The sequence below is a fragment of the Macrobrachium nipponense genome, chromosome 15, assembly GCF_015104395.2.
Source record: "Macrobrachium nipponense isolate FS-2020 chromosome 15, ASM1510439v2, whole genome shotgun sequence".
Taxonomy (NCBI): Eukaryota; Metazoa; Arthropoda; class Malacostraca; order Decapoda; family Palaemonidae; genus Macrobrachium; species Macrobrachium nipponense.
Genome location: NC_087208.1, coordinates 73,965,828 through 73,989,237, shown reverse-complemented (window position 1 = coordinate 73,989,237; position 23,410 = coordinate 73,965,828). Strand labels below are relative to the sequence as shown.

At 40.2% G+C, this 23,410-nt stretch overlaps 1 protein-coding gene across 1 annotated transcript in view; it reads right to left on the bottom strand.

Moving 5' to 3' along the window:
* Positions 1–23,410, bottom strand: part of LOC135226718 (cell division control protein 45 homolog) — a 295,413-nt gene that overhangs the window by 183,922 nt on the left and 88,081 nt on the right. The window contains 5 exon segments of the mRNA XM_064266425.1: positions 4,536–4,667; positions 12,894–12,939; positions 12,942–12,971; positions 12,974–13,000; positions 13,003–13,052. Of these exon segments, the coding sequence (XP_064122495.1) occupies positions 4,536–4,667; positions 12,894–12,939; positions 12,942–12,971; positions 12,974–13,000; positions 13,003–13,052 (285 nt within the window).

The following is a 23,410-nucleotide window of genomic DNA, read 5'->3' as shown; positions in this document are numbered from 1 at the left end:
CCCCACTTACCTCCCCACTACCTGTTCCTCCATGACCATTGGCTTGACGTTGATGTCGATCGCCGCCACATCGTCCATCAGTTCCTGCTGCTCCTCCAAGGCGGCGGTCGTCTCCAAACGTATGGCCTCGATGAGGGGTTCGCAATCTCCCTGGGCACCGCCGTTGTCAAAGTGGCGCCAGAAAAAATCATAGTGCATAGGTCAGCATCCAACACGTAGGGCTGACCTTTCGGTGCGTTTTTGCCGAAAACCCCCTCCCACCCATTTACGAAGGGACACCCTAGCATCATGAGAATCGCCTTATCCGCCTGTAAGTTAATCTCGTTTTAGTGGCGGATTCGTTAAATAATTTATGAATTTATATTACTATATACCTTAACATAAGTAAGACAATTTCATAAAGTCCTTACCTGTTCATCAGTCATAATTGAGACTAGCTCATAACAGACGGTACAGGCGTCTGGATGCCAGACCACGTAGTTTTCCAGTGGCACTGCACAATTTGCATGGGAACGGAGACTACGTGGCCGTACGAATTTCCTAATGATGCATGGCATCCCTCCGCCTGGCAACGGACCACCTGTAATGTGAAAAAACTCAATGAGTTTTCTTCCCTTTGATGGTTTGTTGCTAAATTGTCGACGAAATATTTCGCTGCCGAAATATTCCGTCTTAGGCATGCAGACTGGTATTTTCTAGAAAAATCATGCATTTTATTTTATTGGCGAAATATTTCGGTATTATTGTAATACTAGTTACTTACAACATGTAAACTAAGTTATAAACTCGTAAGTTTATTATTGGTTATATTTGTTGGAGAAATATTTCGTCGCCGAAATATTCCGTGGTCGACTGAATACAATTAATAAATAACTAGGTCGTAAAACTCGTAAGTTTTAGGAGTGTTTGTCGGCGGAATATTTCGTTCCCAAAATATTCCGTACTGATATATATGCCTTAATTTTTCTAGAAAATGTATTCTTATCTAGGTTGTCGGGGAAATACTTCGTTGCCGAAATATTCCGGTATCGACTTATTATTACTAAGTGGCTTAACCTAATGAAGCTTGTAATTGAATACTTATCTAAATTGTCGGCGAAATACTTCGTTGCCGAAGTATTCCGGTACCGACCTACATAATAAAGCTTATAAACTTTAAGGTGTAATAGTATAAACTGAAAATTCCATTCAGAGGCATGCTTGTAATAAAACACCGAACTTTGTCGATGTCGGAGAAAAGACATGGCGTACCTCCATAATTGCCGAAGCTAGGAATAATTCAGTCTGAATTCCGGCAATGCCGAACTTCGAGTACTATTATTCTTCTACTCTGCCTCTAATCATTCCGATAAAAGTATTCTCTGTTCGCCGAGGCTCCAGAGAAAATATAGCAGAGATATTATCGAAATAATATCTTTTATTCAATCTATGAGATTAGAGGTTTGTAAGCAAAGTTTATGTTGCTTGGCTCTACCCCTGATGTAAAGTGGATCCACTCTTAGGCTACGTAGCCTAGATCTTTCGCTGACTGGCCGTGGCTCGTCGCGATCGAAGTGGTCCAACCCGGTCAGGAGGTTATCCTGGTAGGCTATTCACATAATACCATTACTTAGGGTATTTATTGATCTAAATACAACAACATATCACCAAGTACATAGGAGTTATCTCTTAATATCTAGTACTGATCTACGTAACCCAAATTATCACTTAAATTCCCATTCGTAAATGGGCAATTTTCCCGATCGTATCAGCAAAGTCATTTATAGACCTAGCTCGCTATAACGAGAAAAACAAGCATTTAAGCTTATTAGGCTTATCAATTTAAGCTAAACTACGGGATAATTTAACCATGTATCCAGTTTAAGGATCAAATATGGTTACCGTTATAAGACTACCCTAGGTTCGAGAATGGCTCACAAGCACCGAGATCTTGTCGTATCAATACATAAGCCATATTATTATGAAATGTAACCAATATCTGTTCTAACAGAAATATCACATTTTAATCATCTTATAAGCAAAGCTAAGCCTATATATATAAATTTACATATGCCGTGCGTAATTCGTTGTTGCTATGCTGACGCTCAAAATGGCGGCTCAGCCGGCGGCACCCTCAACTCATATTTTGAGGGGCCTGGACTGATAGCATACTTAATATAACTTAAATATGATAAAAAAACCAAATTAGGGTACTCAACTTTGAAGCAGCAGAAGATTGGGCACTCATAATTGATTGTAATTTGCGTACAAAACACAATGGAATTAGCACAACAAAATTCGTGTTCTTAAGCGCACGGCTCTATAAACAGGAATGAGGAATGGCGCGTGGGTAGTAGTAGTAGTGGCGAGCGAGGACTGGTGGGTGGGATTCATTGTAGCGGCTCCCACCAAAGAGAGGGATTTTGAAGGGAATCTTCTAAATGGCAGAAGTCCTGTAGTTTGTGGTAACACAGCGCCCCTATACTATACCGACACCCTTTGGGTGATCGCGCTGGGGGTAGTAACCTCAGCATAACTATGTTAGCTTTTTCTCTGGTAATATATTATAGTTTATTTATACTAGAAAAATGAGTTACAGGGATTTTTCATCGGCCGACACAGGTCGACACCAGAAATCCTATTGTTAAAACCGAGGGTTTGTTCCGTGTATGAATAATTTCAAAATTCTAGCTGCCAACGGATAGAAACTATAGCTATGTAACTACTTGTAAGCTGCATACATAAAACAATGTTTTTCTCACCAACAAATCCAAGTCTTGCTGTAAAGATGTGTTAGTGTTCTGCATACTTCAACATTTTTTGCTTACTCGGGGAGTAAGCCTACAAACTACTTTGTTGTTCTTCTTCTTGTTGGGGGAGGGGGTAGTAGGAAAGGTCTATGGAAAAGCTTAAAAAGGTCTGAAATAGGTGTTTTGCATTGAGTTAAAATATAGGAATTTAGGACAGGATAATTGTCATGGTAGTCTCTTCATAGTGAAGAAACATATTTCAAAGGAAAGGAAAATGTATCTTTTTCAAGTAGGTCTGCAGCAAGGAGGTATTCCCGACATGTTAGGGGTGTTTGTCCTCATGATTGTTTGAGAGTACTTTGTTGTTTTGTAGCACTCCAGCACATGGTCGCCTCTAGCAACACAACGCTTTGCATATGATGTAACATTTCATCCAGTCTTCTGAAAAGTTCCTTACGTGGGTGTGTGTGTGTGAAAACGTTCACTGGTTAGCCGTTCTTTCACAGTCCCACCCTGAGATCAACTTATATATACAGGACTTTTGAGGAAATGAAAAGGATCAGAGAAGACAAGAAGGAAGAGACAAAGGATAAGAGAGGAAGAGTAGGAGAGAGGGTAGAGGACACACGAGTGAGTGGGAATGGAAAAAAGAAAAAGTTTGTAGTCGGAGAGAGAGAGAAAAGATCCCGATGACGAGTAAACCCTTTCAGAGAAAGAAACGTCTGCAAGTGGTTTTGAGTAGTAACCCGCCCACTTCACGTTTCAAGACATGTCATTCCTTCCTGCAGTGCAAAGTTAAGGAGAAGCCCATCTGAAGCTTTTACTGTCTCCTTGTATAGCCATCGTATTGAGCACCGATCTCATCAGCTATTTTACTGACCAGCAAGTGTTTCATTACTGCATTGTTCCCCCTTTTCATGTATAGTCAGATTTAATTTGGTTATGTAAATAGGAGAAACCATTCTGCATTCATCTTTGTGAATAAGCTTGTAAATAAACTTGTGTTCTGACTGAGTTTCTTTCTATATTCGTATCCTGTTTCAGTTGTTGGTGTTGAATCCTTTTTTCCATTGCAATAAAGAACCTGAGTGGATCCCAATCCGTAACAATAATTATGATTTATTTATTAGAATGAAAATGTAAAAAATAAATAAAGTGCATGTTAAACAGTACAGAAAAATTATTTATAATAATGCACTGAATAGAGTATTTATTTTAATTTTCTTTGGTGAAACAAGGCTCTATTTGACAGTAGATTTTGGCATATTTTAATTTACATTAAAAGTTAGAAATAAAATGTCTACAACTTATGCATGAGGGGAAAATCTTGCAAGTATCCCAAGTAAGTTGGAGGTCAGATCACACCTTGTTAGTTATAATACCATGACCCTGTCCAGTATAATTTACACAAGAAACTAATAGTAATGAGAAAACAGGCTGCCTTACCAAGAGAAAGAATAATAATGAGCAATAATTATTTATTGTTCATATAAACCTGCCATACTAAATAACCACAAACAAAATATGCAAGGTTAACAAAAACCTTCCAAAACAAGTCAAGTTCTTTGACCTCAGCAGCAAATAAAAAGTGCAACTGAGAGTCATATAAGCACACATTAAGCCATACATTGACCAAAGACATTCATAAAAAAATCGAAGGTTTTTATTCTTTTGGAACAAATGAGTAACTATCATGCTTGCCTAGTTTCACAAGTTAAAAGAAAAAAACAATTTAGTTCAAATAAAGTTCAAGCACTATTACAATAACATTATCACTGTAAAATCTACTTATACCCATAACCTTACCCCATTTCAGCAAGCAATTCACAAAGTCTCTTTTCTCTATTAGGGTCCATAATCTTAGGGATGTGGGCAGGATACAAAGAATGACGCATGCTCTCTACTAAGCTGCAGTGTCTGTAGAGTGCAAGCTGTAATCTAAGGTGAATAGTTAAGGAAAAGTTAAGGAGTGAAATAAATGTTAATCATGAATTAAAGAAAAAACTAATTATTCTGAAAAATAAGACCTCCAAACCAGACATAGCAAGGACACAAAATCCTCTTGTGAAGCAATACACCATGGATTACTTGTGCCACAATGTAGTTAAACAATACCCGAGTCACATTTCTACTCCACAGGCCTTGCTTATTCAAGAAGTTACACACCTATGGAATGGGGGGCAGGACTAAGAGAAACACGACATTTTTATAATAAAATAAAGTTTTAAACATGCTTACCAAGTAATTACATTAGTTAATATATCTACTAAACATGGCAGCTTCAACATTTGAAATTCTGGTAATGCGCTTTTGTCTGAGTGTAGTTGAAAACCCTGTCCACTTTTGGGGTAGGAATAGGTACAACACCACCGAAGAGCTCAATTCGTTTATGTCCATGCAAGGTGAGGAGAGAGGGCTTTGATTCTGTGATTACCTGGTATGAGTATATATAAAACTTTATAAAAATGTCATTTTTATATAAGTAACTTACCATGTAATTATATGAGCTGAATCCCAAATTTACAGGAGGGGGAATGCATGGACACATTCTACTTCCAAAATTCAGGGAAAATACAAAATTTTGAAAACAGGGAAGTGAACAAGCATTGGTTAAAATGTTTGTTGTAACCTTACCTGGTACGAGAGCTGCCTCTGGTTATACAGCAGTGGAGTGCCCCTACTTCAGTGAGAGGTTTGTAGATGAAGGAGTATTCCGATTGCTACAAAGCATCAGTAGAAGTTACGCAGCTCATGGAGTCATCTGATGGCTAGCAAAACTTGAAAAGGTGCCCTTGCCCTGGGCACAATACCAACAGAAAACTAACCAGACTATGCTGTCAACTACACTAAATTCAAAAACCACTACCCATCCTTTAAAAGACTGGTGGGTACTCCAGACCCCGGCTCCCCAAAAACTTAACCATCTATATTCAAGGCAAAAAAGAGGATAGGAGCATAACTCCTATGCCTCCTCCCCAATACCAAGCCAGCCATGGACAACAGACCGTAACTGCAAGCGGAGCATTACACACAACAGATATGGGAGCTTGAAGAGGAGCCAAAGAGCAACGACGAGCCTTGGGCGCAGGAGTGTCAATTTCCCAAAGGCAGTCGGAAGAAAAACGTTCCGGGCTGTCCCAATGACTGCAAGAAGGGCAAGGTTCTCTAGGTTTCTTAGTTGGAACCAATGGAGCTGCATCAGAAGCACCTCTCTTCAACAGCTGAGACTTGATCCCCGAACGCACTGGCACCATGGAGAGGAGTCATCTGAACTCGACAGTTTGTGCACATCCAAGGAGACCTTTCCAGCGGCTTTCCCTACCGACCTCCCTTGGGATACCAGTTTGACTCCTCCCCTGCACTGGGGAGTATGACAGTGACCTTTGCCTAGGAGAGCCAACAGGATGAACAGCCACGACCTCCACTGACACAACACTATCACTTTTCACCTTGTCTTTTAGGGCCTTCACGATCCACCAAGTTGCTCCACAGTCTGTACTAACAGAGCAAAACACTTATCAATTTTTCCTTCTAGACTGGTGATAGGGTTGGGATTGGAAGTGCGAGAGCCTGCTGCAACTGGAGAAGGTGGCATAGCAAAAGAAGTGGGAGCAGGGACTAAAGATATAACAGGAATTCTCAGATATGAATTCAATTCAGAAGAACCCTGGCTAGCTGGATTTGAATTAGCCCTAAGCAAAGATTTTGTTTTTCTTTTCCTGTCTCTCTTTAATTTCTTTAAATGAGACCCCAAATTCTTTCATTTCCTTTCATCCTAATCAAAACATTCATTACATCTAGTATCAAATGAACATATCTACAATCAGTACATAGAGTATGAGTATCATATGATGATTCCTTGATTAGCCTAGTCTTGCAACCTTAGCACAATACCTAAAGCTAGAAGAACCTGCGTCCGACAGTGTCGACAACACTAATACCTGTCGGTCACCAAGGAGAAAGCAAAAAAGCAAAATCTAGTTATTTATGCAAAATTCACCAATGAACCTAACACTATCTAAATGATTTTCCAAGACAGCTAATACAAGAACAGAGTACTTCACCAATTACAATAATACAAAAGGAAAGTCCAAAAATTTCAGGGAGCTCAAGTTGTTCCTCTCTCTTGCCCCCTGAAATGGTGGGCACTGTTACCTAGAAAAAACAAATAGAAAATTAGTGCGACCTATGAATTTTTGGGATTTTACCTACCAGCAAGTGAAACTCTTACCTATATAATTACTGGGGAAGTTGTATAATTAAAAATCACCCATCATACTCAAAAATCATCTTGTAACTGGTTATTCATCTCATGTTCCCCATCTCATGAATACACCCATATTTGTATAAGTATCCTCCATATGGCCAACAATAACCCCCATATTAGTATCAGTATCACCCATTTTAACCTCAATATCACCTATATTATTATTCACCTAAGTTTCATGTATACATATAGAATAAAAACACCAGGTACCCCAACTGTTATACCCCCAACACCTGTATGGACAGATATCCTGTTTCTTCTACATGCAGGATAGCCTGACATAAGTCTGTTGCCCAAAGCAACCCCCTTCATGACTTAAAATAGTTCCACTAACACACAATCACCTAGGAAGAAACCCACCTTTATGGAACCCACAATATTAAATTTATGAACTTGTACATCACATGCTGTATCTACCGAAACTTTCAGACACTGGAGAAATATTCATAGTCCATTAAAATAACCAAAGCCATTGTATCTATAAAAATTGAGATCCCAAATTTACCTCCGAACTGTTCCTCTTACTATCAGCCTTGACTCTGGGGAGTCCCCAACAAGCCCATAGTGGCCAGTGCTTTAATGATCAGTCTTCCAAATATTTTGCCTATTTCTATGTCCCTTTGAGTAACCCCCATGGGGAGCTTCCTATTTGGACTATCAAATTTCTGGGATGTAGGTTTTGCATTACAGTCAACCCCCACTATTCGCAGATTTTCTATGAACCTTATATACCGATTATTCGTGGGGGTCCACTGTATTCCATTTTTGGGCTAGACAGAACCGCCAAAAATTATCTGAGGTTTTACACTAAGAGCAATGCAGCTGCTGCATTGGACCCATAGATCTCCTATTATTATCCATTTTGGAACATATTCGGGGAAGGAAAACCTAAATCCCCCTGCTCTGGATTCATTGGGACAGTCTCATTAAAGAAATGTGCTATCAACTGTGGGACATTTCAACGTGTTTGCGGACCTGAGAATAAATCAATGCCTCATCCGACATAAGTTCCAATCTTCTTATCAGAGCTGTCTACAATGATGTCAGGTATGTCATGACTGACGAAGCCAGGAAAAATGCAACTGGTGGAAATTATCAAGCGAGATACTGTTATTATTTACCAATTGGGAATTTTTTACTTTCTCTAAGAACTATATTCAATCATTGACCTCTGGCCTTTTCTGATCTTACCAAAACCCTTCAAATCACGGACCATATCTGCGCACTCCTCAGTACCATAGGCTGTTCTGAGAAACGCTTGGAGCTCTGTCCAAGTTCGGCATTTAGTAGTAAACTGAAAGCTACAGCAGAGATGTGCCAAGTCCCCTCTATTAAAATCCAACTAGGCTTTGGCTTCTCTTAATGCCTCAGTGTCCTTTTTAATTCCTTTGGCATTTAGAAGATTATCTACAACCTCAATGAAAATCTGTTCTGGTTGAGAAAGAACACCATCCACGATGCCTTGAACAGATGAACCCTTGATGCAAGTGTTGTGACTTTATGGAGCAGTCTTATTGTCGCCTCATACCATTTTATCTAAATCGATGAAACCCCCGGTACTGAGGACTTGATTGGATTTCAATTCCACATAATACTGAAACACCTGCAATATTCTCTAAGTTGCCAAAAGAGAGCCCAAATAAATAGGACAATAAGATATCTTTTTCCCCTTTTGTCTATGATAAAACAAACCAACAAGAAACCCACCCAAAATAAATATTCCCCCCCCCCCCCCCACCAAAAAAAAAAAAAAAAAAAAAAAAAAAAAAAAAAAAAAAAAAAAAAAAAAAAAAAAAACCAAAAAAAAAAAAAAAAAAAAAAAAAAAAAAAAACAAAAAAAAAAAAAAAAAAAAAAAAAAAAAAAAAAAAAAAAAAAAAAAAAAAAAAAAAAAAAAAAATCTACACACACAGTCAAGATTATTACAGCAGCTGATCACCATTTGAAGGTCAAGAAGAAAAACCCTGAGTCATCTAAACGCTAAGGTGAAGAGATGGGAGAGGAAAAAGAAGGAAAAAGGAAAAAGAAGGGAGAAGAGGATGCCAAAGAAACCTCCCCTCTTGTCGCCTTGCTGAGCAAGCAAAATTGCAAAAATTGCTGACATTCAAAATCCCGGTAGCCTGCTTGCTATCTTTAGACTCAAAATGCTACTCCCAGTAAAAATGAAGTCATACCAACACATTTCCTACCCACAAACACTTGTTGTATGCATGTGTGTATGTAATAAAAAAATGAAATGCGTAGGACATGTATATTCACTCCATATGACCAACTCCAGGTATGATCAATATAAACATGTTCATTTACATAAGGAAAGAAAAGGAAGAGAAAAAAAATCACATACCCTCTCAACTTAGATGGTTCCCTTTAAACCCCAACTGTAAGACACCTAATCAAAAATACACAAACAAAAAGATCACTAAATCACTATACCCCAAAGAGAGAAAAACAGGAAAAAATGAAATAACACTTACATATTTCCGCTTTCCCCTGTCCTAGCTATCTTTGCAGTCTTAACACTCGTTATGCCCTACGAATTAGCACATAACTAATTAATTCCCATGTGCACCCATCTAACTCACTGTTATTGTCACCCAACACTGACTTAAAGAAGTAGTCATCACCCCACTTCCTACTCATGTCATCTGTCTTGAGTTGCTAACTTGCCAAACCTATTTTAACTACCCAAACTAGTCTCTCTGAAGGCGTGTTTACTTAATTAACTAATTAAGTAAGCTTCATAGCACTGCTGCCACTCTTATCTTCCACTTTTACTTCTATCCCTTTTAATTCTATCATCAAATTTCAATCTCATGAAAAAAAAAAAAAAAAAAAAAAAAAAAAAAAAACACACAACACACACCACTTACCTCTAACAATCAATGTAGCATCTGTGCATCACTCTCCCTCGTGAATAATCACAGAACAAAGTAACTAAAAAAAATACAAGTTTTATTCACAACCTTAACATGAAAAAAATGAAGAAGGGCCATGACTGTCCTTACTTCTGGTAAATAAGTTTTAAATGGAAAATTGAATCTCATCATATTAAATATCCCAATAAAATGTCAGTCTATCACGATCGAAGTCATAACCATGCGTCAAAAATTCGCTTATCACGTGACCTGAACCAAATACATCTGGGCACAAACAAAGGTCACTTCTTTTAGAGAGAAAATAAATTGCCTACATGGGAAAAGAAAAAAAGGTATAAAATGTAAAAAACCTCAGGCAAAACAAAAGGATAACTTGTCTCCCAGTCACTTCACAGATATAAGCTTCAGGCAGTGCATATGGAGAATGTTTAATAAAACATGTTCAATGCAAATGACAGTGCCCATCACTCAAACAATAAAATCCCTTACCTTACTAGAAAATCTAGTGCCTTGGTGCCTTGATGGGCAGGACTTCTCACCAATACAAATCACTGCCAAAATAATCAACCTTTGCTGGGCACTTCATTATATAACCCCTTTTGATACCCACACATATGCAAGCACCCATTGTTCTAGTACCTTCTTCAGCCACTCCCTTGTGACATAAAAATCACATGACACAATCCCGAGTCAGCTTGTACGTCCACATGAGCCACACCCCCCACAAACCCTTTTCTTCTTTTTTCCTTGCATTCCTTCTTGATTCTACAAAAAATTTCGATATTTGCTGATTTGTGGTTATCGTGCCCATAGTTTGCTTAAGCACACCAACACCGTTGGAGCATTCCATCAGCTCGAAGTAACATACTGTCAATGCTCCCTATAATATGTAAGTACTAATTGTCCTACAGGAGCTGTCAACCATATGCATATAAATTCTCTCATACTCATCTCAGTGAGAGAGAGAGAGAGAGAGAGAGAGGAAGAGAAGAGAAGAGAGAGAGAGAAGCCCGAGAGAGAGAGAGAGAGAGAGAGAGAGAGAGAGAGAGAGAGAAATTATTATTTTGATTAGTATTTAATCCTATTAGACTTAATATTAATATTTGAAAATTAGTACGTACTGTAAATCATTACCATAAAATGTGTATTATGTAGGTACAGTACAGAATTGTCTAAAAAATATGAAAATACAGAATGTTACCTTATGATAAAAAAAAATCTTTGAATGGGTGAGTTTTCACATGAATAGTTTATAGATAGACTCCACAGAAAATTCTAGGAATCACTTTTTTCTATGAAATTTTGTCTGCCATCGTATGTTTCCTCAGTTTTCGTACACTCGGAGACACTCAATCCGGAACCCACCGAATGACTGAGCCCCATATCGAGCACCCAAACAAAAGCATCCCATATTTTTTTATGACCCATTCTACTTTTGTGTTAGTTGTTTTTGTACTTTTTGTGCTTTTTTATTCGAGTGCAGCTGCTAAATAAGCCATCATGGGGCCAAAGAAAGTTCCAAGTGCTAGCCCTTCTGTACAAAAAGGCAAGAAACACTAAGGAATTTAAGGAAGAACTCGTAGCAAAGTGTTGGAGGAAGTTGCGTACCGATCTCAAAGTGAGAAAATGCCTACAATAAGCACTGCTGTTAGTGAATTTAAGGCCAGCAGAGGCTGGTTGAAAATTCAGAGCGAATGGGCATACATTATGTGCCTAATTCAGGGATTAAGGACATGTTGGTAAAGAGGAATGATGTAAAAAATTTTGTGGAGAATTATCAACCCAACAAAGTTGTAATCTGTGTCTCCAATATATTCAAAGACAATGCCGTGTTTACCTTTAGGCAAATTTTAAAATAACACCAGAAACAAATGTCTCTGGAAATTTTTTTGTGCGATAGGGGTCCGGTAACTCTCAAGCTGGTCCTAGTGACGGTAAAAAACGAAGAGGGGAAGTAGCCTTAGATAGTGCCAGTTAAAAACAAAGAGAAATAACCCCAAATAGGTCCTTGATACCTGAAGTCCTTCTGGAGGGAGATTCCCCTTCCAAACAATAACCTCTCCTCCTCCCTCTCCACTCCTCTCCATCTTCCATATGCTAACAACTGTTTTCCATAAAGGTAAAAGTGATGTTAAATGTTCACGTATTCATTTCATTAGTCATTTATATTTATTTCTCATTGTTTTCTATTTTTTCTGTATGTAAAAAACTGTGTTTATTCCCTATAAATGTATTTTTGTTAATATTTTTGGGGGTCTGGAATGCATTAATGTACTTATATTATCCTTATGGGATTAGTATTGTTTCAGTTTTCGTACGTTTTGGATTTCATGGGAGGTTTTTTTTTCCCTTAACCAGTTATGGGAATTAGTATTGTTTCAGTTTTTGTACGTTTTGGATTTCATGGGAGGTTCCAGAACGGATTATGTACAAAAACCGAGGTTCCACTGTATCAGCAATATTATCAGTACACTAAAACATAAGCAGTCAAACAGCAGTAGAGAGGAGAAGATAACACATCCTTCTTCACCAACACCCAAAAGCAAGGTGGGTGTACTATACCGATTGGATGGACAGGACTTCCACCCATAGTCTGTAGTTAACGTACTCCATCACCTTTCAACAGCCGTTTTCCAGCTGCACTAAAAGTAATTCCTATTGTAAAGGACTGACAGTTTGCATATCATGTAGGAACAATTATTGTTTAAAGTTGCAAAATGCTGAATGCAACTGTCTCCATCTCTTAAAAATGGCACTTTTGCTTCTGCATGCATTAAATATGGATAAGAAGAGGAACTGGGTTAGTCGGTATGCATTAGATTTATGGGTAATAAACAAGCACCTAGAACAAAGGTCAATTTACCAAGAAGGGAGGATCAGAATACTTGATGCATTGCAAAAAGTTTGAATGTAAAAAATGAAAAGAAAATATTAAAGAATGTAAGATTACAAGTAATATAAAATCCTGCTTATGGGCAGAATGCTGAAGATGATCAGAGCTGCTGATATGCTACAAAGGATACTCTTTCTCAAAGGTTATTCTTAAGCAGTCAAGGGGCTGATCATCCGTGTCTTGTGATTCAAACGGGAAACATGATTTGTAGACTGGCAGTCATTAGTAAATATTTACTTGCTCAGTTTTCTCACACATCAGTAAATCTGTAGCTCCAGTAATTGCCCACCTATAAAAAACAAAAAGGAAAATTAAAACATTTTAAATGTAAACCATTATAATGTGAAATTTTCATAATAAAAATTAAGTTTTATATAGACTTACCAAGGAATTGCATAGCTAACGTAACAACCTCATGCAGACACTTTTTTTACCTTAGCGGTAGCACATATTTTGTTTGTTTGCTTAAATGTATGTGACAAGCCCCCCTACTACTGTGGGAAAACAGAAACAACCTGACAGCCATTATCCAATTTGTTTGTCATGTCCATAAGAGAGGAGGAGGGCGGGCTTTGATTCTGTAATTACTTGTTAAGTATTTATAAAATTTAATTTTATAATGAAAATGTCATTTTCATATGAGTAACTCACCAGGTAATTACATAGCTGAATCCCACACTGAATGGTGATGTTCATAGTCTACTTCCACAACATTAAAGCATGATAAATGAATTTGAAGTAGAAAAACCTGCCAGCACTTTATGCAATGCTTGTTATTTCCTTACCTGGTAAGAGAGCTACTACAGGTGAATACTGCCTCTGGTTGGTACTCACCTTAACCCATAATGGCGTGGCTGAGCCATGGAGTGCCTATACGTAAGTGGGAGCTTTGTAGTGGAGGATATGCCTAATGACTTACAAAGCATACATTAACAAACAAAACAACACTGTCACCTGCTCTGAAAAAACTTGTTAAAAACCACACCCTATGCTATGGGTGGATACTCCAGGTACCTTATACCCCAAGGCTCCACAAAAATCAAAAACCATACACCAAGATAAAAAGATAGTAAGAGGAAATGAGTGCTAACTATGATTCTTCACCCAATTCCATGCCAGCCACCAATAACAGACCCAAGATACTGCAATCGTTGAACAGTGTTTCTACTTCCTTCAAGTAGTGAGAAGCAAAAATGGCCTGCACCTCCATAGTCCCGCAGCCCGGACCATTGAGATACAACGAACGAAATACCAACTGTAACCCCTACTAGTATTTAGGAGTAGACTTGTAAACTGTGAAACTGACTGTCTGCCAAAAAATATATGGGGCAGGTTTTATTTCAACATGGGCAACCACTAATTGCTTGTTAGATTTTGGGGTCTAGATCCAGTATATGATAACCAGATGAAAATAATATATACATACATCTGCAGACTCTGCTGATTATAGAATGACCAGTGATAGACATTCTGGAGGGTGGGTTCCCCCTGACAGACGCACTGAAAAGGGGGAGTTAATTGGATCTAGATCCAACTTAGGAGTTACCAAGTAAATTTACACTAAAATGGCACAACACATCCTAGAGTACTGTGGTGGTAATGACAGACATTTTAGTGGGTGGTTACCCCCTGAAATATGCCCCACAACGAGTGGGGAGGGGGAGGAGGAGACAGGATCTGCATCCAACATGGAGATACCAAGTAATATTTGTACTACAATAGTACTGCACATCCTAGAGTACTGTGGTGGTAATAACAGACATTTTAGTGGGTGGTTACCCCCTGAAAGACACCCAACAACAAGATGGGAGGGGGAGACAGGATCTGCATCCAACATCGGAGATACCAAGTAAAATTTGTACTACAATAGCACTGCAGAGTACTGCGGTGGTATGACATGTTTTAGTGGGTGGTTACCCCCTGACAGACCAACCCAATGAGTGAGGATGGGGGAGGGCGAGACAGGATCTGCATCCAACATGGAGATGCCAAGTAAAAATTTGGTACTACAATATCACTGCACATCCTAGAGTACTGCAGTGGTAATGACAGACATTTTAGTGGGTGGTTACCCGCTGACAGACACCCCACAATGGTGGGGAGGGGTGGGGAGGGGAGAGGAGGAGACAGGATCTGCATCCAATATGGAGATACCAAATAAAATTTGTACTACAACATTACTGCACATCCTAGAATACTGCGGTGCTAATGACAGACATTTTAGTTGGTGGTTACCCACTGACAGACACCCCACCAATGAGTGGGAGGTGGGGGGGGGAGAGAAAGGATCTGCTTACATGTTTTTCTAATATTTCTTTGCATCTTGCTTTGTAAAATCATATTTGCTATTGTAAAAGACAAGAACAAAAAGGGATTTTGACGAAGGAAAAATCTATTTCTGGGGCGAGACCTGTGTCGCCCGGTGAAAAGGTCCTTCTTAATACTTTTCTAATATAAATAATTTCCAAATATACCAGAGAAAGTTAAACCATTGGTATGCAGGGAGGTTACTACCCTCGCGCGAGCACCTCAAGGGCGTCGTATAAATAAAGGGCGTGTGAAAGCCACTAAACACAGGTCATCTTCCAATTAGATTACTCCTTCGTCAACATATGAACATGGGACGTGCCGATACAGCGTCTCAACCACACCGCTCCGACTCACCCCAGTCCCCGCCCGATGCGAGCGCCATCTTACATCCTTCTGTCATAGATTTTCAGTAATGGCTTGGAAAGGAATGGGATGGGAAACAGGGTAGGGTTTCACCGGGCGACACAGGTCTCTCCCCAGAAATAGATTTTTCCTTTGTCAAAATCCCTTTTCTGGGTCGACCTGTGTTCGCCGGTGAAAAAATACCAGAGAATGCCTTCCAAGCTCATGAATTGAAATTAATAAAAAGGATAACGAAAACATCAATTAATCGATCAATCTTCATTAAGTAATTAATAGTAGAATATAAACTTAATGTCTAAAGTTAAGAATATAACTTATATTATAGCTTAATCCCTAAATATGCATACATCAATCTTAATTTCTAAAACTTAAGAATATAACTTATATTATAACTTAATTACTAAAACAAATATGCATACATAAAACAAAAATGTAAAAGTCATATACATTTAATAATCCAATATATACAGGTATGATTAAGCCGAATCTAAGAATGAACGATATTCTAAGGAGAAGCATGATACTTGGGTGGCTGAATCTGATCTACCGAGGTGAGAGGCATCGTGGCGAGAGTGGCAGGTAGAAAGGTGACAGTATAAGGAATGGGACGAAATTGAAGTAAGGAAAGTTAGTCCGAAGAGATTAAACTCCCCGCCGCTAATAGTGGAAAATTTTAAGGCTTGAATATTCTTAGGTAGTGGCGTTTAAAGACCCGAGGAGATTTCCAAACCCAACCCGTTATACTTCTTAAGGTCATCAAAATTCATATTTTGAAAATAATTAATTGAGGTAGCTATAAGCCCGAATATCATGAGCATGTGGAAAAGATTCTGGATTAGCTTGCTTTATGAAGTAGAGTATTTGCTGTCTAATACCTTGAATTGAGATAGTACCCCCTTTCTCTCTGGCAAATAAATGACCAGAGAGGAACATGAGGAGGATACTAGCTAAAAAAAGGCTTTGTTTAAGAGTTACCACAGGACATAGGGATGTATCCTGAGGTAGAGGTATAATTTTCCAAGGAGACCATCTATTTTGAGGATCTTCATTTTTAGCTAGGAAAAACTCCTATCCGGAGAGAGCAGTACTTCTCCTGATGGGAGGAATCTAAGTTCTCAGGATTACGTGAGAGAGCTGCTAATTCTGAATTCTGGCACCTGAGGCCATGGCTGTAAGAAACAAAGTTTTTCTCAGTAGAGAAATGTAAGAGCAAGATTCGTTGTTGATATCTGAGGCTAGTTTTAAAACATCGTTTAAAAACCCACGTGACCTTTTGAGGACGAATTGTAGGTCTAAGTCGAGCATAAGCTTTGGGAATGGATGAAAAATAAGAATCTGCTAAATCAATATTAAATCCGACTTGAAAAATCTTTTTCAGCGCCGTACTTCAATCGTAAGTAATAGTACTAGCGGCTAGGCCTTTATCAAACAAGGTTTTAAAAAATGAAATGGCCAAATTTGGGTCATTTGAAGAATATCGAAATTCTTTATAAACTCCGCTAACTTCTTAACAGCCGAATCATATTGCCTAAGCGTTGAATCCCTTTGTCAGATTCTATGAATAAGACGTTTTCCGGATCGATATTTGCATCTTTATGAGCAGCAAATTTCATGAAGTCCACAAAGTTAGGGTTTGAACTACTCTTGAGGAAGCTGACACAGTCTGAGTTTTGAACTATTTGTGTCAACTTTGGATGTGGGATCCGTCTGGGATGGAGCTTCAGCTCTAGTAGGAGCGGAAACCAATTGCTTTTGGGCCAGTTGGGTGTTACTAGGGCACTGATCCTTTGAAGAAACGTAGTTTGTGTAACACCTTCATCAGAAGATTCACTGGAGGGAACAGATAAATCTTCTGCCAGTGGTTCCAATCTAAGGTTAATGCGTCCATGGCATAGGCCTAGGGTCAGGTTGGGGGCACGTAGCAAGGAAGTTTGTGGTTGGTGCATGTCGCAAACAAGTCTACCTGGAGATCTGGAACTAGTCTGGTATCCACCGAAATGAATTCATGTCTAGGGACCACTCCGATTCTAAAGGTTTGGTTCTGGATAAAGCGTCCGCTATAACGTTTTTACTCCTGCCAGATGTGTTGCTGACAGGAACCAGTTTCTTTTTGCTGCCAAGGAAAATATTGCTACTATAACATGATTCAGATTGGGTGATTTGGAACCTCCTGTGTTTAGCAGTGGACTACCACTGAATTGTCTGAGACTATCCTCACATGACTTGTCTTGTGGTGATGCAATTGTTTCAAGGTTAGAAACACTGCCATTGCTTCCAACACATTTATGTGAAACTGTGTTTCATATTGAGTGACCAGATTCCCTGAAACATTTGGTGTTGGGAGTAACCCCCCCAACCACTGAGTGACGCGTCTGTAGAATCGTCACTTGAGGAGGGGGGTGGGATTTGTAAAGAACTGGATTTGGTCAGTTTCTTGGACTGTGTCCATGTGAGTAGTCCTCTTTATTAAAACGGAGGGAATTGTAGATACTTTGTCTCTTAAATGTATCTTTGCTCTCTTTTTCCAAACTCGATTGATGTCTTTGAGTTTGGCTTTCAGTAGGACGCCTGTTAACTGAGGCAAATTGGAGTAAGCCGAGAATTTCTTTCTAAAGCTCGTCTTGTTATCATTTTAGTTCTTGATAAATTGTTTCGTTGCTAATGCTATCTCTTTGGCTTTCTTGGGTGGAAGAGATAGCTTGTGCTCTTTCAAGTCCCGATGAATACCCAGCCAATCGAACTGACTTGCTGGTTGTAGCCGGGATTTTTCGAAGTTCAACTGAAATCCTAGACTTTGCAAGAACTGAATTACTTTGTTTGTTGCTTTGTGGCAATCTTCTACTGTTTTCGCCCAATGAGCCAATCGTCTATGTAAGGCTACTAGCATTATTCCTTGGTTCCTGAGTTGTTGCAATTACTGTCTCTCCTAGTTTCGTAAATATCCTGGGAGCAATGTTGAGGACAGAACGGCATCACCTTGAATGCATAGGATTTTCTGCCTAAGCGGAAGCCTAGGTAGGGAGAGAAATTTCTTGCCATCGGAACATGATAATAAGCGTCTGTAAGATCTATAGAGGTGGTGACGGCCCCACGGGGAAGTAAGGTCCGTACCTGCGAGACAGTCAGCATACGGAAACTTGTCGCAGAGAATGTAGAATTCAGTTTGGACAAGTCCAGGACTACTCTTTTTCTTTTGTACGAATTCTTCTTTGGAAACAGTGAACAGACGTCCCTGGAATTTTAGGCTTTTTACTCTCTTTATAGCCTTTTTCTGTAGGAGATCTTTGGTGTATTCTTTCAGATCCGGTGTAGGTGTCTGAAAGAAATTCACCGGAGGAGGTGGGGACCCCTTCTTCCACTTCCAACCCAGACCCTTGGAAACAATACTGTGTGCCCAAGGGCTGAAGGTCCATTGATCTCTGAACCGGTACAGTCTCCCTCCTACCCGGTCCTTCTCATTGATTATGGGTCGGCTTGTATCCTCTACCACCCCTTGCGCCTCTGGTTCTAGGTCCGCCACGTTGGCGGAACTGTCCTCTAGCTCTATTACCACCGGATTGTCTAGGGTATCCTCGAAAGGCTCCGGTGGGCTTCGTAGGCCAGGTTAAATGCCGGAGAAGACATCCATGTTGCTGTGGCTGGTGACTGTCTGCCCTGAGGTGCGGGTGGGGTACAATCATAAATTGTTGTGGTTGAGTGGTTTTTGATGTCGAAGGTTTCGACACTTGGGTTGGAGGATTTGTTTGTTGGCGTTGCTGACTACGGAACCCCTTGTAAGTAGTAAAATACTTTTTGTTTTCTTCTTTGGGTTCTGGTGCTTCGCTGTAGGGTCGAACTTCCGTTTGGAAGAGAGACCCCAACGAACTCGAAGGTTTTGGTTCGTCCTGGCCGCCTTCCTGTAGCACCTTGTCTACTTCTTCTTGAGGAAAGAGATTCTTTCCCCAGAAGGAAGACTTGATCAGTCTATTAGGCTCGTGCCTAATAGTCGCCCTCAGCTAACACATGTTTCCTGCAGCTTTTCCTGGCTGCAATGAATTCATGAAGGTGGTCCAGCTGATAAGTTTGTAAGAGGCTCTTAGCTAAGACCTTGAAAAGCTGCTCTTCTTTATATATGGAGGCCACCAACTCCAGTGATGTCACTGCGTTGATGGACCTAGCCACCTTGATCTTGCCTCAAACTCTGCTTAAGTAAGTTATCCGGCAGTTTCGGGAGTCTTTCTGAAAACAAAGAAGACGCACAGTCCTGCGTCTAGTTTTCCGACTGTGAAAGTCGACGGAACGTCCTGCCAGAATTCTCTAGTGGCTGGACATGAGGAGGGAGGTAGCATCCGTCTCTTTGAGAGTCGGCATTGGCAGATCATCATTCTCAGCCTGAATTGTAAGCTCTGTGATCTTATCAATGAACGGAGAAGAGATGTCCTGTGGAGATGTAAAGATCGTAATACGATCCTTTTGTGAGGGGTTATTTCGTATTTGTACAACCCCAATCAGTCATATGCGAGCCCAGACAGCTTGGGCTTGTTCCTTCGGGAAAATAACTGTTTCCTTAGGAACTTTATCCATTCTGACTAATGCATTCTCCGTCAGTCTGAACAAAACCCCATTGAAAGGAAACTGGAGTCCTTCTGGGTAAAACTCGAAATCTGACAAGGTCGAGTACCCAGACCTTCAAGGGTTAGTGTGCCATCCAAGTATGGAGCGTGGAGTGCAACCGCCAAGGGTTGTTCTTATCGAACGGCGGTAATTTTGATGCATCCGGCACTGCCGATGGAGCAGCTTTGAGTTCCGGATTGGAGCAGACCTGCGATCAAATCTCTGATCGGCTTTAGCTGCTCCGCCACTATATCAGTCAACCGACTGCGTGGCTGGAGTGGGAGCCGGAGTAGGAAGAATTCTCCTCATCCAGCCTCTCATCCACTACCTCTCTAAACCTTGACAAAAGTTTGTCCACGAGGAGGTCAGATTGTAAGTCAAGCTCCGTCGTCTTGGGTTTAGCGGACTTACCCCTCTGTCCTTAGAAGGAGGAGGTGCCTTGGCAGCTGGCGAAGAATCATACGAAGTCAATGGCCTAGGGGCCGGAGACGACGCTGATTTCGCCAACGGAGTTGACTTAGACGCCTTCGATGAAGGCTTTGATGCCTTCAAAGGCTTCACCTTGGGTCGGACTGACCTAGAACCTTCCCAAGGTGAAGGAACAGATTTATCGAAACCTAGGAAAGAAGAGGAAGAAGAAGAGGGGGTAGGAGAAATAAAGAAGGATCCTGCCGGAACCTCTACGCCACTTACCTGCTCATCCATCGGTTCTAGATGAATGTCCAGAGCAGCCACATCTCCCGTCATTTGTTGGTCGTCCTGGTTTGGAGCCATAGCCGCGCTCGAATGGCTTCTATAATCGGAGCAGCTACTTCACTCTTCACTGCAGCCGACGGAGAACCGGGGAACAGACGGGTAGCTAAAGTGCTATCCAGCACATAAGGACAGCCTTGTGGAGCATTACGGCCGAATCCGGACACCCACTGTCGAAGACTTGCCTTGGCCGTCTTCAAACTCTCCTCATCCGCCTGTAAGAGGGGATAGGAATAAACGGGTCGTATTGACTAACAATTAAACTATAATTATGTCTATATTAATCGAACAATCAAGAATTGTGTACCCATTTGTTACTTGATCTTACCTCATCGTTTAACAAGATTGAGGTCAACTCAAAACACCATGCGCAAGACTCCGGGAACCAGATCATGTACGGGGTCTGGCCTTCTTCAGCTATGAAGGAGATCGAGCAATGAGCGTGGGACCGACAGCAGTCATGTCCCACCGGATCACTGAAATTCCCTGGACATCCTTGGAAGGCGCAACGGACTTTCTGTAATATAATATTTAAATAAGTACCCCACTCTCCTTATTGAACTAACTTAGAAATAAAGCATGCAAGTATTCTTAACTTAGCATGCATGTAAAGTCTCGTTGTAGCTAACACTATTAAACGGAGAGTGTAACGTACGTTAAACAGAAATATTCACAATTTTATTCCGTATATCCCGGAGGTCCGGTGATCTCCGGAGAAAATGACTACCGTATCAACAAGGTAAATCCATATTTCTTTTTAGAGAATAATTGTTAATCTTGCTAATCTCCGGTGAAGTACATCACCGGAGCCATATTACCGGAGCTGAGGATGTGTACCATATCAAGAAAACGGAAAGCCTAACGGGGGGAGGTGTTCCCAATCGACCTAGGCAATGCCGGAGATGATGTACAAAACATCTCATACAACATGATAAAATCAACAAACATTTCTAATGGTAACCTTTTAATAAGACGGAGTCTCCTCACGGTGGATCTCCGGCGAACGGAGTTCCGTAAGGTAATTCTTATTGAATTATCTACCCCTCCACCTTTTCCATATCTTCCCCAAGCCATGGGCGGGGAGGGGAAAGAAAGGAATGGGGGGTGGCTTATTGATGGAAGAAATGCTGGGGAGGAAATCCCGAAAGGAAAACAAACGCAAATGGCGGCCGATAGTGGTTGATCTTAACCACGATGTTAATGGACCATCCGCGATAACTTATAGCGTATAGTACCACCAAAAACAGAATTACCGATTAAAGTTAATTCTTCGGTAAAGTCGGGGAACACTATAGAAAGTGGTTCCCAAGACTACGTTTATAATTGGCATTAACACCTGGTGGTACCCTATGATACAATGTTATCGGTCTGGACCAAGAACAGAGGCCTAGGCTAACTATGTTCAAGAATGGTACTACCTCATGTATGGAATACCTTGAATGAAAACATAAAATATAAGAGTTTATCTAGATTAAACTAAAGCCTAATAACCTTAATACGTAGCCAAGCTTAAAGTACAATCAGGTCACGAAAGAGGGGGATCAATCCAGCCTCTCTTGCACACGGAAGGGGGAAATCTTTCCCCAATTCCCTGTAACCTATGTACTTAGAACTGTTAAGATAGTACTTAACTCAGACTAACAAAAGGGGGAAATAATCCAACCTTGCTAGTAATATTGTTCGAGCGGGCTACTACAAGGTAACTGAAAAGAGGGGGATGTCTCCAGCCTCTTCCAGTACTAGACAGTAGTTAATACAATTCGTATATGAACGACAAGTTCCTTATGATAAACCATAAAACTATATAATAAACTGATAGTCATAAATAAAAAACATGAGTAAGCGAGGAAGAGAGGACTAGAGTAAAACATCACAAAAGGCCAATCGTAACCGCGGCCTGATGGTCTGACGCGGTATTTCACCTTATAGACTAAAACAGTAAGAATTTTCTCAACGTTTTAAATACTGTTTGGACATGTAAGATGTTAATAAATACGCACTACTTCTGACTGTCCAAAGGAGCCCTCTTCCTCGCTTAAACAAGACTACTTAAATAATAATAATAACGGGACTCGTGAGGTCCAATATCATAAACTGTGCAAATACGTACAAACTCCTGTAATTAAACTGAATTATAATCTGCACAGTAAAAACTCTGTGAGACGAACGATCGAATGTGGCATTAAAAAAGAAAGCTAAAAGCTATCTCAAAATACACGTAGGGGCAGACCGAAACCAACATGCTTTGTTTACGATCGGTTGTAAGCGCATGGCCGGTACCATGCTCATATAACCCCAAAATTACGTGTAAATACCGATTCATAAGCTGTTTTTTAAAAGAAAACAGAATTTATGGTACTTAACATTGGTCCAGGTGAAGGTAGAGCTTCAGCCATGATGTAATAAATCCAGAAATCGTAGAAAATTACAGACACAATTCGCACAATTACTACGCTCACGAGTCCAAAAGAAGGATGTAAGATGGCGCTCGCATCGGGCGGGGACTGGGTGAGTCGGAGCGGTGTGGTTGAGACCGCTGTATCGGCACATCCCGTGTTCATATGTTGACGAAGGAGTAATCTAATTGGAAGATGACCTGTGTTTAGTGGCTTTCACACGCCCTTTCTT